The sequence below is a fragment of the Schistocerca cancellata genome, chromosome 10 (genome assembly GCF_023864275.1).
Source record: "Schistocerca cancellata isolate TAMUIC-IGC-003103 chromosome 10, iqSchCanc2.1, whole genome shotgun sequence".
Lineage (NCBI taxonomy): Eukaryota > Metazoa > Arthropoda > Insecta > Orthoptera > Acrididae > Schistocerca > Schistocerca cancellata.
In genome coordinates this window covers 89,027,531-89,050,233 of record NC_064635.1, presented here as the reverse complement: position 1 = coordinate 89,050,233, position 22,703 = coordinate 89,027,531, and the positions used below count along the sequence as shown (strand labels likewise).

Here is a 22,703-nt window from a genome sequence, read left to right as displayed (position 1 = left end):
ATAGCAGAAAGCTAAATGCACAGTATATGGTAGTGGTATTGCAGGAGGGGGGGGGGGGGGGGGGATAGACAAGTCAGAAAATAAAAGATATAGAAAATAGAAAACTGTAAGGGATTGAAGAAAGGAATAGTTACTGAGAAGAAATATGAAACTGAAGAAATTAACATACATTAAGGCCTGGTGAGTGGCAAAACCATGCACATGGTTGTAACAACAGTTTCCATCTGCAGAGTTCTAAGAAACTGATGTCTGGGAAACATCCAGATAGCATGTGTGGTGAAACAGGCACCGAGGTCATGACTGTCATGTTGTAGAGCACGTCTTGCAACAGGATATTACGTATTTGCCCATATACACCCTCTGTCTAGAAAGGTGAAGTGTCTGTGGGAAAAAAAAATTCAAACAATGTGGACATTCACACAGAAGTTTTTGAATTTCTCTGTTAACACAAGCAGTAGATTTCTATCATTCCAGAAGTGGACTATTGGTAGGACACTCTGACTGTTGTTTACAGAGACTTTGTAGCTATGTTAAAAAACAATGTCATGTGTCTGTGTCAGTTTGAAGTGTAGTCAGCATTCAATAAAATTTACTTGGTGTGCCATAAGAATGTCTAACTTAAAATTTCAAGCCCCTGAATGTAGGTGCATATGCAGTTTCATAAGTGTGGTATGTAGGATGGAAACATAATACTTGAAATTCTTCGATGGAGCAGTGTATAAAATAAGGGAAAGGCAAACAATCATCTTGCCACGCTGAGGAGAGTGTGTATTCGGATGTCTGTGAGGATTGTTGGTGAATTTGTGTACTACTCCTGGGAAAAAAGCTAGTGCTCAAAAGCTAGCATGGATGCTGCCTCCTGTTACATGTTATGTGCTCTAGACATCAATGCACTATACGTGAGTGGTCACCTTTTCTTTATTTCAAGTATTGCTCCAGACATAATACTTGGATATTCATTGACTTTTGTTGTGGATACACATCTGACAAGCCATATGATATTGTCTCAAGCTACTAATACTTTCGTACTTTCGTACTACCGAGCTCACATCCTGTGTCTGTTTTTGCCATTGTTTCATTTTGCTGCAGTCACAATCCAGCCATCACACTGGCTATACAAATAGTAAATTTCTGTTTATATTGTGAATGAAATATTTATTTTTGTGTTAATGGAATGGTGTTTTTATGCTCACCACATGGGTCATGCTCACATGGTATTTGAGAGAGTGGTTTACTTACACCATCATACAAAACTGCATCGAGAGTGCTAGAATGGAAATTTGTTAGCTGCATGTCATGACTTCACATTGCAGAGTGGCCCTTAACATCTAGCTGTGCTTGAAAATGACAAAATTTCAATTACAGTAAATATTTTCAGTAGCCATAAATGGAGTGACTACATTTGGTACTTGAATAAGTTAGATTTACATGCAAAAGAACAAAAGAGATGTGCAGTACTTCTAATTATTTATTTTCAGGATTACAATGAGTTTCATCTTCCACAAATGCATTAATTCTTATAGGAGTTGAGTGCAAGTACAGCATTACTTTTCTTGTGTGCACAGTCTTACTCAGAGCTGTCTGTGCTGTCTGAGCTATCTTCACCATCTTCCACATTTTGATCAGCCATCGGCACACACACACCTCTGGAACCACACACCAAGCCTGGACTACACATTGTGTTTTCAGGAATGAATTTGCGGCAGATTTCTCCCTCCTCTGTCAAGAAAAAAGACAAATACACATGTAAATTTATTTGTAATAATAGATTACTACTCATCACCTAGAGGAGGCACTGAGTGGCAGACAGTCACATACAAGATGAAAATTAATGAAACTGACAAACTGCAGGGATGGATTCCTGACTGGAAATGGAGGATCAAAGGTCCTGTGAACATGTGTCCAAAAGTGGACACTGTGTGTGCAATGACAACAAATCATCTCAGAACACAGCTCAGAGGTTCATTGCATCCATGCCACAACAGATGTTCAAAGTGGCCTCCGTGGAATTGCAGGTGATAGGAACAGTAGCAGTTGCCATGCAGAACTAATAAAATCTAACTTTGGCTTACACTTTGTAGGTGGGCCACTTGTCAGGAGATTCTACTAGGGATATTCTCAATATCCTGTAGAATCTGGTCTCCAAATCTGACATGCGGACAGTTCACAGCCTCCCTTCATCTGTTTGAAAGGATCCATGAGCACACAAACACCCAAAAGGGTCAATTGAAGGCATAAAGTCTGTAAATAAATCTGCGATTGTCCTGTGTCACTTTATCTGTAAAGGTCCATCTCAATGACAGAAATTATTTGTGTGATCAAGACAGATCTTTACAAGAAAAGTGCCCAAAAGGGCTTGAAATGTTGTGTGATGTGTTTGGTGTCTCTGAGGCTCCTTGTTTTGGTATAGCTGTGCTGCCTCTCAACCATTTCTGTCTGCTTGACCATATACAAACACTATCTCAGCTTGTTCCCAACATGAATACCAGACCATTCTGCTATTTACAATACACAGTGTCAGTCACATAGCCTGCAACACACAAGGAACACACTGCATATGGTTGGCTGATTTGGAGGAAGGAAGAAAAAGTGTGGTCATCATCCCATCATACTAGGGAACGATGGGGAAGGAAGTTAGCCATGCCCTTGTAAAGGAACCATCCCAGCATTTGCCTGAAGAGATTTAGGGAAATTGCAGAAAACCTAAATCAGGATGACTGGACATGGATTTGAACCATCATCCTCCCAAATGTGAGTCCAGTCTGCTAACCACTGGTGCACCTCACTCAGTGCTGCATGTGGTCAGAGGGGCTCTCATTCATCACCACCATCTAATGTAGCAATGGCGTATTTCCAGACACATGTTCATAGGACCCTTTTTTTTCTCCATTTCTAGTCAGTGATCCATCCCTGCAGTTTGTCAGTTTTGTTAATGTTCCACCTGTAATTTACAAGTAAACTAAATGTATGCAAACAACAATGGCCATGTGTGTGTGAGCTCTGCATGTATGAATGTATCTGTATGTAGTGTGTGTGTGTGTGTGTGTGTGTGTGTGTGCACGCATGCATGCATGCACACACGTGCTTATGCATATGTATGAGTGTGTCTAAGGAAGGACTTTTTTCCATAGCTTAACCCTCTTTTAAATGTAACAGGTGGCACCGATAAAAGTAGCCCATGTAAGTATAAAGAAAAATGCAGTGAAATTACAGAACTTAAGAGCTGAAATGGACTTCCCATTTATTTAAAATGCAAAATACAGAGAAACATACATTTGTAGAAGATGATGAAACTAACCCCTGCAACATCAATACACAACTGTGCATGTCTAAACATATTCAGATACACCCTGCGTAAAGTTTGGATATTGATGGTGGCAACTTCATGGCTGATGTTGTCTTTCAGTTCCTGTATTGTGTGGGGATTTGTTAGATAGACCTTGCTCTTAAAGGAAAAAAAATCACATGTTGTTAGATCTGGCAAATGTTGTGGCCATAAATTTTGCTGTCAGTTCATTCCTCAGAGAAGACATCATGGACTTGTTTCAGGGATACCTTAGCCATGTGGTATGTTGCACCATCTTGCTAGGAGAAGCAGTATTGTCTTTCATACCCAATGAGTTGAGCACAAAATGTATCTACAATTTCCATATATGCAACAAACACCACACCAAGTGCCAATTTTTTCATCATGGAGTGGGTGCTGACACACAATGTTCAGGTTCTCCATTTCCCAGTATCTTGTGTCCTGTGAATTCACATGACTGGAAAGATGAAACCATGCTTCATCCCTCATGATGTAATAGAAAGGGTCTAACAAAATAACACTGATGTTATTCAAAAGCCATGTGCAGTGATCTACATATTTCTGAATATCATTCTCCCATAATTGTGGCACAATCATCACATGATATGGCTTTAAATTAAGACTTTTCCATATCTGCTGGCAACTCTTCCTACTCTCATGTGCCTCTTGGGCAAAGTAATGTGTAGACTTCTTTGGACTCTGAATAATTCTCCAGCAAATGTCTACAGTAACTTCTGGTGTATAAACTGAAGGAATTCTTTGTTTCCAGAATGAGATTTTCACTCTGGAGCGGAGTGTGCACTGATATGAAACTTCCTGGCAGATTAAAACTGTGTGCCCGACCGAGACTTGACCTTGGGACCTTTGCCTTTCGCGGGCAAGTGCTCTACCATCTGAGCTACCGAAGAACGACTCACGCCCGGTCCTCACAGCTTTACTTCTGCAGAGTATCTCGTCTTCTACCTTCCAAACCTTACAGAAGCTCTCCTGGAAGGTAGGAGACGAGATACTGGCAGAAGTAAAGCTGTGAGGACCGGTCGTGAGTCGTGCTTCGGTAGCTCAGATGGTAGAGTTCTTTGTTGTTTTACATTTTGCAGAGATCCATATGTGCACCACTTTTTATACAGACTCAGTATTGCTCTGTCTGCTGGCAGTCATCTATCCAGACAGCTGAACCCAAACATTTCATGGGTTTCTTTAATCAAACCTGTTTTCACATATACTTCGACACTTTCAATTTTTTCTTCTATTGAGAAAGTTATTTTGCAGACCATGAAGAGGAACATCCAATGTCACTGATGAAATAAACTGAAATTCTGAGAGAAGAATGCTAACAGTTGATTATTGCATAAAACTGTCAATTGTTGTAGCTGTTTATTTCACAAGTCGAAATATTGCATTTGCATGCAAAGGGGAGACAGGCTACTTTTAACTGTGTCACCCTGTACTTTAAATGTACTTGTCTGCCATTTAACACCTCCTCTATGTGTTGAAGAACAATCTGACCTATTCCATTATGTTTATTCCATTCCACATTTTCTATTGTTTAATTACAGTCATATATATGAAGACCTTAATCAGATAACCAACATCAGAGAATCAGTGAATTCCTTAATTCAGATATATATGGATGCTTGACTAAAGATCTGGACCATGCCCACTGTTGTCATTTTTGAGTTATGCATTGCTTTTTGCAGCCAAAAAGGAGATCTGCCACAGGAAAAAATTGACCAAGTCCTGGTGTGTATTTCCCCACCATCTGTTGACAGTCAGTGTACTTCTAATAAATGGGAGTTCTTTGTTCAGTCATACAGGGTAGCCAAAATAAAAGAAGCCTCATGTCATACAGACAATTCACTGATTTATTGTAAATACAGAATACAGAGTAGTAAATTGCTATTACAGCAACATTTTAACATTCAGTAGATCAGTAGTTCATAGGAGGTGCTGAAAACGTTCACCATAAACTTTGATACACAAATCAGCATGTCTCAATATGTTTCTGGAGACTTGCCAATTCATTTGGTGTGATTTCAACAATCACATTGTGAATGTTTGTTTTCAGCTCTTCAATGAATGTGGGTTGTTACTGTAGACTTTACTCTTCAAATTACCTCAGAAATAAAAATCACAGGTAGACAGATGGGGCATAAATCTGTGGAAATTGTACATTCTTCTCCAACAGCTTCATGGATGTATGACACTGAAAACCATGAAGTATGCGTCATAGCATCATCTTGCTGGAAAAACGCATACTTCATTTTTCCTCAGTAGCTGTGTTATAAATTGTTGCTAAATTCTGTTACATATGCTTCGAAGTTCACAGTGTTATTACAAAAATTCTGACCTACAACCTGTTGGCTGAACTGCACACCAAATACCTACTTTCAAATCATGTAGAGGTACCTCAAAGAGTTCCCTGGGATTGTCTGTTGACCAATAGCATGTATTTTGAGAATTCACATACCCATTAAGGTGAAACTATGCTTAGTCTGATTTTAAGTAAAGATTTGAAACCAGATATCGTTCAGCAACATGCATGAGTAACCATTTTCAATAGTGTTGTCACTGTGTGTAATCTGTAATTTTAATGCTTGCATCACTCTTACTTTGCATGCTCACATATGTAACAGTTTCAACATGTTTTGATATGACATTCATTGAATGCTTAGTTGGGAGGATAGATGTCTAGTCAATTTCTGTGGATTTCTTACCATAGCCTTGTGAGCACATTCAATATTTTCCAGTGAACAAACTTTCTTTATATGGTTACATTTAGCATTAATGACTGAACCTGTTGCTCTGAATTTAGTGATCAATTTCTGCAGAGTCTTCTTGCAGGAGCAGTGGTCTCTGGATATTTTATCATGAACTTTCCATTTAATGTATTAAATGAATTACACACAAAAAAGTTTCAACAATAAGCACTCTTTGTTCAACTGAAAAAGGCATTCCACAAAACTGTATTCACAACAAGCTTCAAACTCACTACTGACACAGCGTTGATCTCTAAATTGTTGCTTGATGTCAACTGACATCATGTAAAATGAGTACTGCCCTAGTGTTAAGAAATAACAACACCCAGATACTTCAGAAATCATGTTCAGAATAACATGGGTGCTCTTTTATCTTGGCCACTCTTTATAATGGACCATATCTACTGTTGTCGAACATAGCAGACTGTGATTTGGCATTTCACATTTTCAATGATTTTGGAGATGATGTATTTTAGTACAGAGTTTGTTGATTTTTTTTCAGTAAGTGAATCCTTTTGTAATGTCCACTTTTGTTGTGGAATACCTACTTCATTTCTATGGTATATTTTTAATGTAACATTCTGCAAATGGGTTATCTGAAACAAAAATAGGATTTATTCCAAATAATATTTATTCGCTCCAAAAAGTAATTTCAAAAGTAGCCCTAATGTTGTCAAAGTAACATCAATTTATAAAAAACAGGAGTTTTAAATTTTAATGTGATGGCTGGTTTTGATTTTTATTTTCACAGATGTATCTAATGATAGGCTTTATGGTTGAATATTGAATTCTCATGACAGGTTTGGAATCAAGTCTGTTTTGGTATGTATGTTCTCTCAACACATAATCTGTAAATTGTAAAAGTACTAACACGGGCTCTTGCAAAAGTTGGGGATATTGACCTTTTAAGCTTCACCGGAAATCCACTACCAACATTAATTAAAATATTTCTTCCAGTGATGAAAGAGATACTGGTTTCATTTTCTTCTGCTGCTGTGATCATGCATTGACAATAACTGGGTTTCTAATTCATAGTTTATTGTAATTTTTAATCTGCTGTTCATCTGGAAAATGGGCTTAGTCTGAATGGCCTCCTACAATCATACCTTGCGCTGTTGGTACCAGATGGCTGAGTTCGACATTTAAAAGGGTTTCTAATAAATACAGCTTTATTTGCAGTCAGTGTTGCATTCATATCAACTATCCAAATTAGTAAGAGGAAGCAGGGTTTGTTGTCATTGAATTTTTTTTAATTTTGTAAACTTGTTAACTGTTATTGCTTGATTGCAATTTATTTTCTCAAATCTTACAAGAAGAAGCATGTAAGTTTTGCAGCACTCCTGAGTGATCCTCACAAAATCCCTGGGTTCCACAGAACACAATTTAAGAAATAGTGAATTAGTAAATATAAAAAAATCTATAACATATCTGAGCATACCAAGTAGTAAGTTAAAATCAAACAGTGGAAAATCCAGTATGGAATGTAACAATATTGTGAAAAGAATAGTTGCTACTCACCATGTAGCAGAGATGCTGAGTCACAGATAGGCACAAGAAAAAGACTGTCAGAAAGTTAGCTTTCAGCCAACAAGGCATTTGCAAAAACAGACATAATGTCTTATGGGATAACAGCAATCAGTGATTTTATAATGTTACTTAAAATCCATCTTGATTGCAAATTTTTTATTCATATGACCAGGTTTGGTTCATCCAGAACCATCTTCAGATCTGATATTTCAGTTACAGGAGTAACCCGTCCAAATCCAGCAACTTTCACATGCTACGTCACATAAAAAAAAAAACGTGCATGTGAAAGTTGCTGGATTTGGACGGGTTACTCCTGTAAGTGAAATATTAGATCTGAATGAACCGAAACCGGTCATATGAATAAAAAATTTGCTATCACGATGGATTTTAAGTAACACAACAAGGCATTCATTGAAAACAGATGAAACACACACACACACACACACACACACACACACACGACAACAGTCTCTAACTACTCATGCCAGACCACAAAGTTAAGTAGTAAGTTAGAATATTTGAATAGCGAATTGCAGCCGATTAAGGAATGAGGTTACAGATGTTTTAATTAAGATTGTAATAGTTCCATGTTTAAAAAATGCATACTCTCATAATCAGTGTGTGCAGAAGGGGTGGGCAACAAAAGAGAGACCCAGAAATGCAGAGAATTAAGCTTCTCCAGATTTATTTCTTTTTCAGTCTCAATTTGTTAAAGATGTTAATTTCTACTGACATGTCAGCAAGGTAAATCCACTACTGCAGATAAGCATATGTATGAAATTTAAATTCTACAGACAATTACATATGTGTAACTGGAATTTATGACCTTGGGAGTGAGGAGTCATCGGTGTTTATATTTTATGAGAGGGACAGGCAAAATTTGATCATGCATAATTTTCCTCACAATTGAATAATGGCATGATGGCTATTGTAACATTTTTCTGGCAGTTGCAGAGGATTAAACAGGAATTTAAAAATTGCTATATTAGGATGTTATCTTGTTACAGTGGATTGCATGTAAGAAGGTGGCTTCATGCTGCATCCTCTGAAGAGAGGGAAGGAGAATGCTTTGCAACATTGCCGGTGTCTTCTCTGGCTGTGTCCCATGACTCACACTCCAGCCACTGCTTAGCATGCTAACTGGGAAAATAGAGAGGAGTGCTGCAATGGGTCACTGTGACTGCTTCTGATTCTGCCTAGCAGAATTTATGAAGTCAGAAAACTAATGCTATCAGTTCTTAACATAATACTTCTTGTGTTTGCTTTATGCCATCAATAATTAACACTGTAGTGGCTAAGTACCCTCACTAAACTCAAACTAACATGAAAATCAATGTTGATGAGGGGGTTGTACAAACTTAACCTCAGTAATTTGATCATACTGAAAGGGTGTGTGTAGGGCATGACAGGGACTTCAATGTATGTAGACAGTAAGACACAGCTTTCCACTATTTTCAAGAAAATTGAGTTTGAAAATTTTAGGTGTGCTTATACACTTTCTATGATCATCAGTATGTAAGGATCCCACAGATGAGTGAGTAAGAGCTTGGTTTGATAAGTGTGAGGTCTGTGGATCAAATCTTGCTGCTGGCACTACTGCTTTTTGTGAGCTATCAGCACCAGCATCGGGTACATGGTTCGATATCAGGGGTATGCCATGAAGTTGTGTGATGACTGACAACTATTTATGAATGAAAATCAAGTTTGTTTTGCAACAGACACATTGAAAAATGAAGCACATGCAAAAATTTGCCAGTCATTACATGTGATATACATGACTATAATTATTGTTTTCCATGTTTGTATGATCAGTGTCTTCCTGATTCTTGCCCTGCTCTGTAGGTTCCACATTATACTTGTCACAAATGTAGATACAATAATACAGCTTTACTTCTGCCAGTATCTTGTCTCCTACCTTCCTGAAAATTGTCATGTACCCTTATTTTATTTCCAATTTCCTTTTTTCAGAATAAAGTTTATGAAAATAATAAATGAATGAAGGAATATTGATAATTTGCATTGTCATATCGAAGTTGCCTGGTAAAGAAAAAAAAAAAACTGATAGCAGTGAGATTCAATCCAGGACACTCACTTTTATAAAACCAAGCCCTGACTTACTCACCTGGAGACTCCTTGAGGATGCTGTCAATATGAATGAAATTGGTGAGGAAAAGTTTGTATGGTGCCCTTGTAAATTTCCTACATGTGCCCCAATGTGCATGCTACAGTCAGAAGAGGCAGAATGATATTATTGCCTAGAGCATCATGTGTTACACTTTTCCTCACCATTGTGCATTGCCCAATCCTGTGCCTTCTCAGGTGCACATCACTACAGCAAAGAGGCAAATAGAAAGGGCAGCAGTTTATGAGAACAAGTCAAAGTTTTCTACAGATTCAAGTGGATTTTGCTGATATATAGATGGTGTGTTTCACGAAAGATATTTATTTTCATATTTCTGGATGGCATTTATTGTCAAAAGTGAAGAATAAAAATTTGAGGTGGTGAGATTGCTGACTTTGTGTCATATGCTGAGTGTATTAACTAGTTTATCAGTCACAGAAAGAAGGCTACTGAGGGACATTAACTACTGTAGCTGCACACTACAAACATCCAGTGTTAATGAAATTCAAATAGTGTGCAGGTGAAATTGAAGATTAGAAAAATGTGTACATTGTGAGATGGAAGGAGAGCAATTCTCTCAGGCATGCCAGAACCTGTGGTGTTCTATCCAGGAGGAAAAATCACAGATGCAAAGCTATAAAAAGCCTTAATAAATAGCTCCCTTACATACTCCCTGTGTATCATACCTCCTAGCTGAACCTATTATACGATTATAGACCTGATGAAGAAGAAAAGTGACACAGACCTGAAGATCAAGATGAGTAGAAGGGCAACTCAAGTGCAGGTAAAGAAGGAGAAGCTGTGGTTATGTAAATGTTTGGGTATGCTGTCAATTTGATAGATTTTCCACAAAAGTTTATGCAGTGAAAGTCTACAATGTAAATATGGTCCATTTTTCCTCAAAATCCCTGTTACTGTACAATAAGTGTCTAAACATTTTTTTTTCTGATAAAGTAATCCCTGGAAGGCAAATTTTACTGCAACTGTAATTTTATAAAGTTAATTATATTCTATGAAATATAATAAAATGATATATTTGTCTGTGATATTTGCTAATTTTCAATAAATAAACAAAAGTATATAAGTGTGTTTTTTCAGAATGTAGTCATGGCCCATAATTTGTAGCGTCCATTTTTTGTATGTATGATTACTATTGTATGAAATTTAAAAATGAAGACACTGTTTTTTTCTGCATACTCTTATTTACTAATGAGCTATGGACTCAGTTTCTGAGTGAACTAAACTTATAGAGATAGTATTTTCACAATATGGGACAATGTTTTAAGAATTGTAAATGCTGTTGGCTATAGAACATCCTGTGGATGGCATTTGATATCTGTTTCTAAGTATAAAATCATTAATGCCCTATGTTATTACAAACATTTTTCTCTCAAAAATGTGGACAATAGTGAAGCATGTACATTTTAAGCCCAATACATCATGGGATATTATTGTTTTCTTCTTCTTTTCTGGTCACATGAACATTTCACAATGCCATTACCTGTCTCAATCAATGAGTGGGTATCTTCAGACTGTCAGTAGATAAAAAAGGAATCCAAGGGATCATTGTATACTCCAAAAAATCTATCCAAGTAATTATCTACTATAGAAAAGGATAAAATCTTGCAGCTGGCAGCATGTCCCTTTGGGTACAATGTTTTTCTTTTTCTATCTTTTTCTTTTTCTATTTTTATGTAGGTAATTACTTGGTACATTTTATATATTATAAGATGATTATTTGTATATCCTTTTTATTTTCTGACAATCCAGAGACCCCATCTAACTGGCTGAAACCAGTAATAGCATATTGAAATATGACTGTGGTTAAGTAAAAAAATACAAAAATAAAAGATACAATGCAGATCTAATATTAACTAAAAATATCCTAAAAAATTAGGAGTTTCTTTGATGACATACTTCATCAAACTAGAAGGAGTTGCCAAAAAAATTCTTTAATTCAGTCTTGAACTCCATCACCTTCCTCATATGACATTTAATTTGCTCTAATTAGCATGTTGTTAAATACATAGGATGTCCCAGGAGGAAAGGTCAATAGTCAGGGACATGACACAAAAAAGTCTTGTAAACATGGTCTCTAAAACACCTACCTTAATACAATAGGCACTACTTCAACTTCATTGCTGCAAAACAAATCCCTTCTACTTCAAGTTCTGTGCTTTCCATATTTTGGGGGCTGGTAGTATGTACCAAAACAAGAAAAAAATAAACAGCAAATATGGGATCTAAGAGCTATGAGCACTTGTTCATCTTCACTATTGTGAAATATATCTGTTCTACTGAACAAGTGATCACATTATAGAGCCCATGTACATTAGACAATTTTTTCTTGTTTTGGTTGATACTACCTACTCCCAAAATATGGAAAGCAGAGAACTTGCTGTAGAAGAGATTTGTTTTACAGTATCAAAGATGAAAAAATGCTCTGTGTTCTTAAGGTATGCATGTTTCTTATACTTTTCTGCTTCAAATAATCACCTGCAATAGCCCTGAATACTGACCATTCATCCTGCAACACCCAGTACATGTATTCTTGTACTTCTCTCCTTTGTGTACTAATTCTAAGCTGTTGAATTCTTTGCAGAAGATGCTTTTGGTCCTAGTGTTATATTCATGTTTTGCTCTATACTTTTCAGAAAAATACAGTATTGGTAATGTCAAAGAAATCAATGAATATGTATGTACTGTGAAACATCTGCCAAATTACCATTATTTTTGATGATGTCTCTGCAGGATATTCTAGACATAATACAACATATAGGTCTTTTTACTGTATTCTGAAAACATTGTCCCTCTAGGTTGAAAAAAAAATACCCCTGTAAATAATAAAAGACTACAGTACTTACTCAAGTATATCCAGCATACATCACAACAGCCACAGTTCTTGATGACTCCTGAGGGACAGTAGGATGGTAAAGTGGGGCAGGGCTCATCACACATATTTGGCAGGCACTGCACAATGCTACCATGTGGATGATGATGGCCGAACCTGTCATCGGCCAGAGCGAGGCAGGCAACTGACAGAACTAGGCACACATGTCTCAGGAACATCTGCAAGCATAGCAATGAATGGGCAGTCATAGTACAACAGGTGTCAGTTAACTCATTCATGTATGTGTCAAGAAGATCCCATCAAGAAAGAGAACCTTCAGAGATGTAGAACGAGTCAAATAATATGTCAGTCAAAGATGAGGACATCATAGAAAGTGGACCGGTATGCCATATTAACTATAAACTATCAGTCTGTTGCCTAATGCTGTCCTCAATTAACCCATCTAAATTCAGTAAATTAGTATCAAAGTTACTACTTAAAAAAAAATAGCTGCATCATGCTGTTGACTGCTTACTGCACAGCTGCTGTTTATATGCTATTAGTAGCTTAATATTTACCTGATTGCAATTCTATGTTTCAGAGAAAATATCTTTTTATCTGTAAATACTGACTCCTTTTTACACTATGTTACTATCTAGAAGTAACTGGATAGATAAAAAACTTCTCCCCAAGTGGCAGCAGAAGAATACACTTATAAAAAGGTATTAGAGTCTACAAGCTTTTGGAGCCAGTGGCTCCTTCTTCTGGCAGAAGCATCGAAGGGGAAGGGAGAGAGGTGAAGGAAAAAGACTGGTGAGGTTTAGGGAAAGGTTAGAGTTTGGAAAAGTTGCCCAGGCTTACTGGATGGGGTGAGTAGGAAAGACTGATTGTTGGAGACTCCCTCAGCCAATATTTGAAAACCTGAGAGCTTAAAGGTGGAAGACAGGGTAATTTGCAATAATATTAAAGACAGAGATTACTGTTAAAACATTGTGCATGAGTTAATAAGAGCAGAAAGCTAAGTGCTTTGTATGTGATAGAGGTGGGAGGGGTACAACTAAAAATAGATGTGTCAGAAAATGAAAGATGTAGAAAACTAAAAGGGAGTGAAGGAAAGAATAGTTACTGGGAAGAAATGCTGATAGCAAACAATCAGTCTTTCCTTCTCATCCCATCTGTTAAGTAAGTCTCCCCTGACATGGGGTTCTGAGAGACTTTTCCAAACTTCACCCTTTTCCTAAAACTCACCAGTCCTTTTCCTTCACCCCTCTTCATTCGCTGTTCAGCCCTTCTGGCAGAAGAAGGAACCACTGGCTCTGAAAGTTTGCAAACTGCAAAACATTTTTACATGTGTGTCCTCCTGCCACTGCTTGGTGAGTAGATTTTTTATCCGCCTAATTACTTATATGTTCAACAATTAGTTATTCTCATTGGTACACTACTATCTGTCATACAGATTTATTATAAACATTTCTACTTTACCACATAGCTAACAGAACTTGTCAGTCCCAGAACCTAGGTATGCAGAGAAAATGTAGAAACAGGGGCTAATGAGGTATACTTTTTTTTTCTTTTCTTCTGGTATGGATTCCCAATTTCTTTACATAAAAAGGGAACTCGTCAAATATCTGTCCATCAGACTATGTAACTTTATTCTGGTTCCTAGACAAAAAAGCCAAGCCTACATGAAAATCATTTTTGTATCTTTTATTACAACTGTGAATATCAATGTTCACTTGAAATTGGTTTTTAGTATCAGCATCAAACATCATTAACAAGTTAATGTATTGGGAAATGAGTCGAAGAATTCCAAGATCCTTAAAACAGTTTCTGTGACCTGTACAGTTATCTACTTTGTGCTACATTTTTCATGCTCACTTCTGCTGAACAAACACTTCATTTACTTTATTGACAATTATGAAAAGGATAGATTGAGTACTCACCATAAAAGACGATATGCTGAGTTGAAGAAAGGGGCAAGGAAAAGACTGTTGCACAATGAACTTTTGGCCAAAGCCTTCTTCAGCGAAAAAAAAAAGAAAGGAAACACACACATTCATGCTAGAGGGCACGCCTCATGCACACATGACCATTGTCTCTAGTTGTTCTGGCCAGATCAACTGGAAATAGTGGTTATCTGTACGTGAGTTATGCCTGCTTGTTTGAATGTGTGCATGTTTTCTCTCCTTTTCTGAGGAAGGCTTTAGCTGAAGGCTCAGTGTGTAACAATCTTTTCATCATGCCTGTCTGCAACTTAGCATGTCATCTTTACAGAGAGTAGCAATCTACCCTATTCATAATTGTTGATATTCTAACCTGGACTTTCCATTGTTTCACTTTATTTACTTCAGGAGCACTACCCCAGAAGATAATTATGTAAGACAATAGGAAGTGAAAATATCTGGCACAAGCAAACATTTTCGTCTTTAGGTTGGTACAGTGAGAGCTGATAAAATTCTGTCTGGCTTCCAACTGCATCAAATGATTTAAATTCACAAGCTTTGATGGGTTCTCCTCAGGCATTGCCAAGTGCTTATTGGACAGTAGCCAAGAAGAGCTCAGCTAAAAGCTTCTGATTTTTAAACTAGGTGGATAGAAGCCCAAGAGAATTTCATCAGCATGTATCATGGTGGAATCATGCATTCATATACAATGAGAGATGCTTCTAAGGGCACAACACACAGAACTGAGCTGCTTCATTATTTTATCTATGTGTTGACTTTTTTATTTTATTTTTATTTGTTTACATTTTAACTTGTTGTCCAGTGGACACCATATTGGAACTTGTCAGTGCCACACTTTTATTTTCTAGTACACAGCATGATAGTCCTACATACAATGAATTCTGCACCTGATCCAGTGACATTTAGCACAAAATTTTAATTTTTGATTTTCACTTAAATCAGAAGGATGTTGAAGTGTCATTTATTTATGTATGAATGCGAAAATAATTATTTATGTATGAATGTGAAAATAAGTCTAGAAGAGTTATTTTAATGTAAGTATTATAATACCAAAAATTTTGTCAAACATATTTTGTAATCTTGAAAAATCCAGTATTGTTAATTACTGTTATTATATTTTACTATTACTTATGGCATTAATTTTTAATTTAAAAGAATATGGTCAAAATTCCAACTGTTAATGATAAATACTCAAAGATAATTTTATTTCATTGCCAAGTATTATATTTGGATAATTAGGTATATCTAGATCCACTTTGCTTTTAGGATTGTGTACTGGAGTTCCTTGCATGTTACACTGTAATGTGCTTACAGCTGGGCATAGTGCATTGTGAAGAATGAATCTAACAAGTGTTTATTAAAATGTTGATGAAGAAAATTAAATTTCTGTGGCTTTTCATTTAAAGTTTCTCACAGAGGATATTATGAATCAAATGACATCTTTCATCTAACAGGAAATATTCCAAGAATACTGTTGCAAGTAATTGAAGAAGCTGTAATGGATATTATTCATAAAAATAAGTGATATTCATAAAAAATAAGTGAGAAATTCAATGATTAACACTCAGAGACCAATTAAAGTAGAAGTTCTAACCCTGATTTCTTTTTTCACTTTTTAAGATACTGAAAGAATTCAAATGAACCATTGCACAGTGAAAAGTGAGGTTTGTCAAACACTAATTCAGTTTCAGATTTGTCATCAGGTTAGAACCCCAAGAATATGTGCATAGTGTGTTTCATATAGTGTATTTTAATTAATGTTTACTTCTGGTGATACCAGGTCATTAATGCTCATTTAAAATTGCATAATATGGATCTTTGTAAGATTAAGATTTAAACTGTTAACTATTAATCACTCGTATGGGTCTCTGTGAAGCCTTGGCCATCTCATCATAATCAAAGGTAACCAGTTCTTGAAATATAATGGTTGCCACTATGATCCATTCTGTCATTTCATTATTATTTATTTTACTTCACTTGCGGAAAGTACAGGAAAATATGACACTAAACAAAAGAATGAGACTAAACAAGCATATAAAAATGCTAAGAAACTAGTATAAAATTATGTCAAGTGAACTCTTGGAGAGGATATTAATATCAAAGCTCCATCAGAGCCTTATGTCCAGGAATGTAGTAACACAGCAGCTTTCGGATGGAGCTGTAGGAAGTTGTTCCAATTTCTGTGAAATCTTCAGATTGGAAATTCACTAATAATGTGATCTGTTGTTCACTCCAATGCACAACAATTACATTCTGGAGACTTCTTATGATCCTCCATTCATAAGAGGGTGCTTTTGCTCTTACATGTTTGGCTGAGATGCAGTTGTTGCTACTCCAGATTTTTCTTGGGAGCTGCACGAGTGCAGGTGATACAGTTTGGCCAGTATGACACTCCAGGCTGTGACATGACAGATTGTGTTAGTATGTGAAATGGAGGGTTTGATTGTCAGCAGCACTTGAATGATGCGTGTGCCATGGCATAGAGGGTGGCTGTGGTCTGAGTTGGGCTTCTGCCTTTGTGTTGACTGCTGTGCTAGGGCTTAATGTCTGTGTGTGAGCTTGTGTCAGGCCCATTTCTGTGTGTGTTGGGCACTTTCTGTTAAGTTGAAAAAATACAGAAGTGATTTAAGCTCAGCTGTTGGACACACAATGGCAGTTAACTATTGTTCACATTTGCGCTTATACAAAGCAAACGTTTAACTATACGACAAAGGACGATATATTGTATGAATGATGGGAGCACCATGATTGTGCCAGAGTGCAGATATTATTTGTAAACATTGTATATTGAAAGATACAGCACTCAGAAGTTTTTCTGTAGGTGCCAACTGACAAAGGTATGATACTTTATTTACTAAATAATGTACAATGAAGATAGGTCAATCAAATTGTTGCTCCCAGCCAGGTGCTTTGACTGGTATGTACAAAGATTTATAGTGTAAATATTTAAGCAGTGACACACATTTCAGTTGGATTTAATTGAAAATTGATTTAAAATCTATCACAAAATAAAAGTTCACATACAGAAAGGCAGTATGCATTGTCAAAGATTTTAACAAGCTATTTACAATCCTTAGTTCTTAAGATTTACATTTTTTATTGTGTGTCTTTTTGTTTGTTTATAATTTTACCTAGTTTCATCCTTAAGTAATGAACTATCAAATATCCATAAATTCTGAGTAGCACACAAAAAAGAGCAGTAAAAATCCATTAAGGAAGTGGTGTCAACTTAGTAGTTTTAATAATATTTAATGGCACTAACAGAAAGAACTCTTTTTGAGCATTGCAATGAAGGTTGCAGCTATTCAGTTTTAATTATTAAGTGGAATATTACACATACAATTTAATATAATATATTATATTAGACTAGAATTTCAGCATGTAGCTAATAATCCAGTCAAATAATTCTCAGTACTCTGAACCAAAACATATAATAGAGGCTGGTGAAACTGCGAACCTCATTAAGCGATGCATATGAGAATTTGCTGAAAGTGGTGGACTGAGGCCATATATGGGCTGACAGCCATCATGATGTACAGAGGTTTTGTCATGACCTGGCTGGGGCAGGACCTGTGCTGATCAGAGAGCATTCTGTGTGAGATAATTGAAGCGACATCTCAGACAGACTGAGCAGTGATTCTAGCTTCACATGCTTTAGGTACAGAAAAGTTTGGAAAGTAGTCCAGTAGCTGGACTTAGAAAACTCAGAGCCTATTTAGGTGTCTGATTGTTTTTGCCAGGTGACAGTCTAGACTTGTGATTCTTGTGTGATCTTTCTGACTCTGTTTCTAAACACAAAAGTTGGAAACTTCCTGACAGATTAAAACTGTGTGCCGGACTGAGACTCAAACTATGGACTTTTCCCTTTCACGGGCAAGTGATCTACCAACTGAGCTACCCAAGCACGGCTTCCGCCCTGTCCTCACAGCTTTACTTCTGCCAGTATCTTGTCTCCTACCTTCCAAACTTTACAGAAGCTCTCCTGCAAACTGGTTCTCAGGAGAGCTTCTGTAAAGTTGGAAGATAGGAGACGAGATACTGGCATAAGTAAAGCTGTCAGGATGGGGCATGAGTCATGCTTGGATAGCTCAGTCGGTAGAGCACTTGCTCGCACAAGGCAAAGGTCCGTAGTTCGAGTCTCTGTCTGGCACACAGTTTTAATCTGCCAGGAAGTTTCATATCAGCACACACTCCAGTGCAGAGTGAAAATCTCATTATGGCAGTAAAGTTGGCCTTTGTTTCAGTTTTACCTCCAAGGACTCTCATGATTTTTACTGCAAATTGGCACTTAGATTTTAGCGTTGTGTGTCAGTTTGACTGGTGTGAGTTAGTTTGCAATTTATTCTGCTTTAATAATTAGCAGTGAATATACTTGAGGATTTCCAGCAGTTTTAAATTTATTAAATTTTATACAGTGAGCTTAACCAGCTGCTATACTGGGGGTTCGAGTCCCTTTTAATCACTTACTGAAATAGTTGTTGCCACCAGTATTTGAGTTTATGTGAAAATTTTAAAGACAATAAACTTTTATTAGTGAAAATTTAAATATTAAAGAAGTGGATAATAATTTCATGTAAGTTGCACCTGTATAATGCCCAGTGATTAATTAATTGTCTTACTGTTTAACTGCATCAGCAACAATTTGACTTAATTTTTTCAATTATTATATGCATGGGAAAGGGAAGCTGACTTAAGACCCCCAGTGAAGATGAGAACCATCATATTTAATTTACAGCCAACTACATATTTCTTTCCCTGTACCATCACAAGGTCTTGTTTGGCAAATGATGTCCTTCCAAATCTGGAGGAGTATATTGATGAATCTGTTAAGATCTCTCACAGGCTTCTGAGATATGTGGAAAGCAGGATTCGGTTTTGTTAAACCTGATGATTTTTGTTATATGGACATTACACCATGGTGCAAGGCATGCTTCTGTGCATTAAGTTTCATCTCCTATTGTTGGAGACCTCATCACAGGCTATAAAGCCCCAAATAGCAATTTCCTGGACCGTAGCTAAGTAACAAGACATTACTGGGCAGGAATAATCACAGGTAAAGATGGACAGTGCAATACATACATAATAGAGGTGGAGTGATATGTTTCTAATGAAAAATGGCATAGATTTCACCTCATGGAAAAATAGGATAACAATCATAAAAATATTCATGTTTGAGACAGGTCAGACTGTCAATATAAAGGTAAGAAATGTGCCCTCCTTGGGCACTAACTCACAGTATTCACCTATTATTCATGATGGATACTAAACTGTTGAGGAGTCCTCGGGGATATTGGACCACTCCTCTCTTGAGGAGGTTTTCAATTCTTGCACAGTTTGAGAAAGGGATGTCTCCAACATTAGGAGATGAAGTGTTAGGCACAGAAATGTGCTCATGACCCCAGCTTAATGCTCATGCAACTAAAATCGCTATGAGTTCAAATACAAGCTATGAAATCCTGCATTGCATGATGAATTTTCTTAGTTAGAGAATTTGTAGGATCTATGTTGCATACCTCAGTCCACTCAGAAACCATTCCCTGTTTTTGACTGAGATCTGGTGGTGCTACATTAGGGAAGACTTAAAGCGTGAGACAGGTGTTGATTTTAGCATACCTGTGACAGTTATCCTTATGTAGAATGTCATGTCAGTTGAAAATTTGTGACAGGCTGAGACTCAAAATCAGACTTCCTTCATATTAACTATTGGACTGTCTGAAAGCCTAACACAGATTCAGACTATCATAGCCACAGATGTCTCCTCTTGTGATTTATGAATACTGCTATCAGAAGATGTCCCACGAAGTATATGGGCATAGCATCACTGGGGGAATGGATTTGGTGGACAAGAATAGCTTACTCTGGATGTGGACCATATGAATTAAATTCACTGATCTAAATGATTGGATGAAATCAGTAAAAATGCAATACCATGAGATGGAAATGTAATGGCATTAGCCAAGACAGGACCTCAGTGCTGTATTCAGGGTGTGAGCTTCAACCAGCTGGTGTAGCACTTTGATATCCTGGCAGTGACCCCAAAAGTGACCCAGATCTGTAGGCAGTGACAAACCTTTGGGAAGCTTCAGCAGCATTTAAGCATGTGGCAGTACTTGTCTTCCAACTGCCCCACTTTGGATGAATTTGTACCCCTAGCCAGCCAAAGAAAATCATCAGCACAGCTAGGCTGGCACTGACACTTGCCACACGTCACTCTCTGCTGCAGGGCTGGTGACATTCTCCTGATGCAGTTACCATCATTGCAACAATGCTGCCAACCAAAGACCACTGCCCAACAGCCTAACCTTCCATCTCATTCTGGACACCCAATACCAAGATGCTGTCATATCATCCTGACTTAGCAACAGCTGGCCACTAGAATGTACCAGTAGTGAGGCCATTCACTACCAGCTGCCTCCTCGAGAAGCATTTTTGGCCGCATTTCCACAACAGTGCATCTAAGCCTGAAGTTTGATACCCGTCGCGTGCTGTCTGCCTGCTGCAGGCATGCTGTACTATGTTTGTTTATAGTTAATAATAAATAACTTTGACAACAACTGGCTGCCTTCATCACCTACACCTCACCCACCTCCAGCAAAGAGACATTTGCACAATATATCCATCCTGACACTTTTACAGAAATGTTGATAAATGATAAGTGAGTTACTATTTTGATTTACTGTACATTTCCACCCATCAAAATGCTGAACCAGTCACTGGACAATTCTTCCTGTGAGAGCCTATGTAAATTTGATGACTGTGTATTGAAAAGTATCTTCATTGGTGTTATATGTGATATACATCTATTATGACACATGAGAGAGCAGAAGTGGTGGCAGGGTCAAATAGCAAAAGCACTAATGATGTGGACCAGGAATGCTGGCTGACACTAACACCATTGCACACAGATGCAGTAAAAGAAACTACAAGAATAAACCATGAAGTTCGCCACTAATGTTGGAAGCTGTCATCGAATCAAAGCTCTGCTCCTTCATCCACTTTAGCAGTTGTTTGATAGAGTTCTTAGTAGTTTATGTCCAAGCAAGCACATTGAGCATGAAGATACATGAGGAGCCAGTAATGTAATTTTTAATGTAAAGTAATGTGCTTTGATCTCCAAAGTTGGCGTGGATGCTTGAGTCCTAGCTGTGAAATATTGGGAAGTACTAATAGGGTAAATTTTGGGACAAGGTAGATGAAAACATCTGACCTGGGTAAAAGATCTATGTTTTCAATTGGTAGTGGAAAAAGTGGTGTGGCCAAATAGGAAATTGCATGATTTTTGTTGTCTCTCTCAATTAGTGAGCACACGTTATATATGGTTATGGAGTTACTTACATTTTCAGGGGATTTTCTTTACTCGACACCTTGCCAAACAGTGTACAACTCTGTAATAAACAATATATGCCTTTCTAGTACCCTCATCTTTTTAATTTGACAGTTATTTAAAAAAGTGTTGTGATACTAAATATCAATTAATGTATGATAAATAAGAACATGACAAAAGAGATCTAAACTAACAAATATCGTTATTTTAAGTGTCACTCTACAAGTTGGCTCAGATGAGAAAATTGTTTCAACAATGCACTTTTTGATGTAGAAGTTATTTTTTTAAGTGCCAGATTTTTAACTGAATGTCAGTTCAAGTGGTACAGGTTATAATTATAGATCAGATGCAATATATTATACATAAAAAATTTCTTAAAAGGAAAGGATAAAAGCTATTTTTTGTGTAAAATACAGGCTTCTATAAATGATTCATTCATATTCAAAGTTCTGTATTTTCCAAAGTATTATGTGTACAAATATAATTCATGTATGAATATAAACATAAACTCATTGAGTTTGCTTTGTGCTCCCCATTTGGTGTTATGAGTGCAGTGCCTTGACAAAATGGTGTCAAAGAAAGAAAAGCGTTTCATGTGTTGGAATGTGTGGAATGTTTATCTGTAACAACAGTGCAGCATGAAATCAAAATATATCATGGAAAAGAACCATCAACTACATCGTATGCAGAGCACTGTACATTGGTCTTGACAATTTTGGGAGGCTTGTCTCTGTTAACAGTAAAGCACTGGTCAACCCAGTGTGCCAGATGCAACCATAAGATGGTGAGGGAAAGTTTCACATGCAATCCAAAAAATTAAATGCTCCTTACAAACCAAGAACTCTGAATACTGCAGTAAACTGTGTGGAAGAT

General features: G+C 37.0%; 1 protein-coding gene across 4 annotated transcripts in view; it reads right to left on the bottom strand.

The window, feature by feature from the left end:
* Positions 1-1,456: 1,456 nt before the first annotated feature.
* LOC126106493 (uncharacterized) overlaps positions 1,457-22,703 on the bottom strand; it is a 96,406-nt gene continuing 75,159 nt past the window's right edge. For 2 of the 4 annotated variants that reach the window (XM_049912803.1, XM_049912802.1), the window contains exons 2-3: positions 12,577-12,781; positions 1,457-1,719 (exon numbers count right to left, since the gene is read on the bottom strand). In XM_049912803.1, coding sequence (XP_049768760.1) covers positions 1,568-1,719; positions 12,577-12,781 — 357 coding nt within the window. In that variant the 3' untranslated portion in view covers positions 1,457-1,567. The remainder of the gene's footprint in view (positions 1,720-12,576; positions 12,782-22,703) is intronic. The other 2 variants (XR_007523355.1, XR_007523356.1) reach the window with 2 other exon arrangements.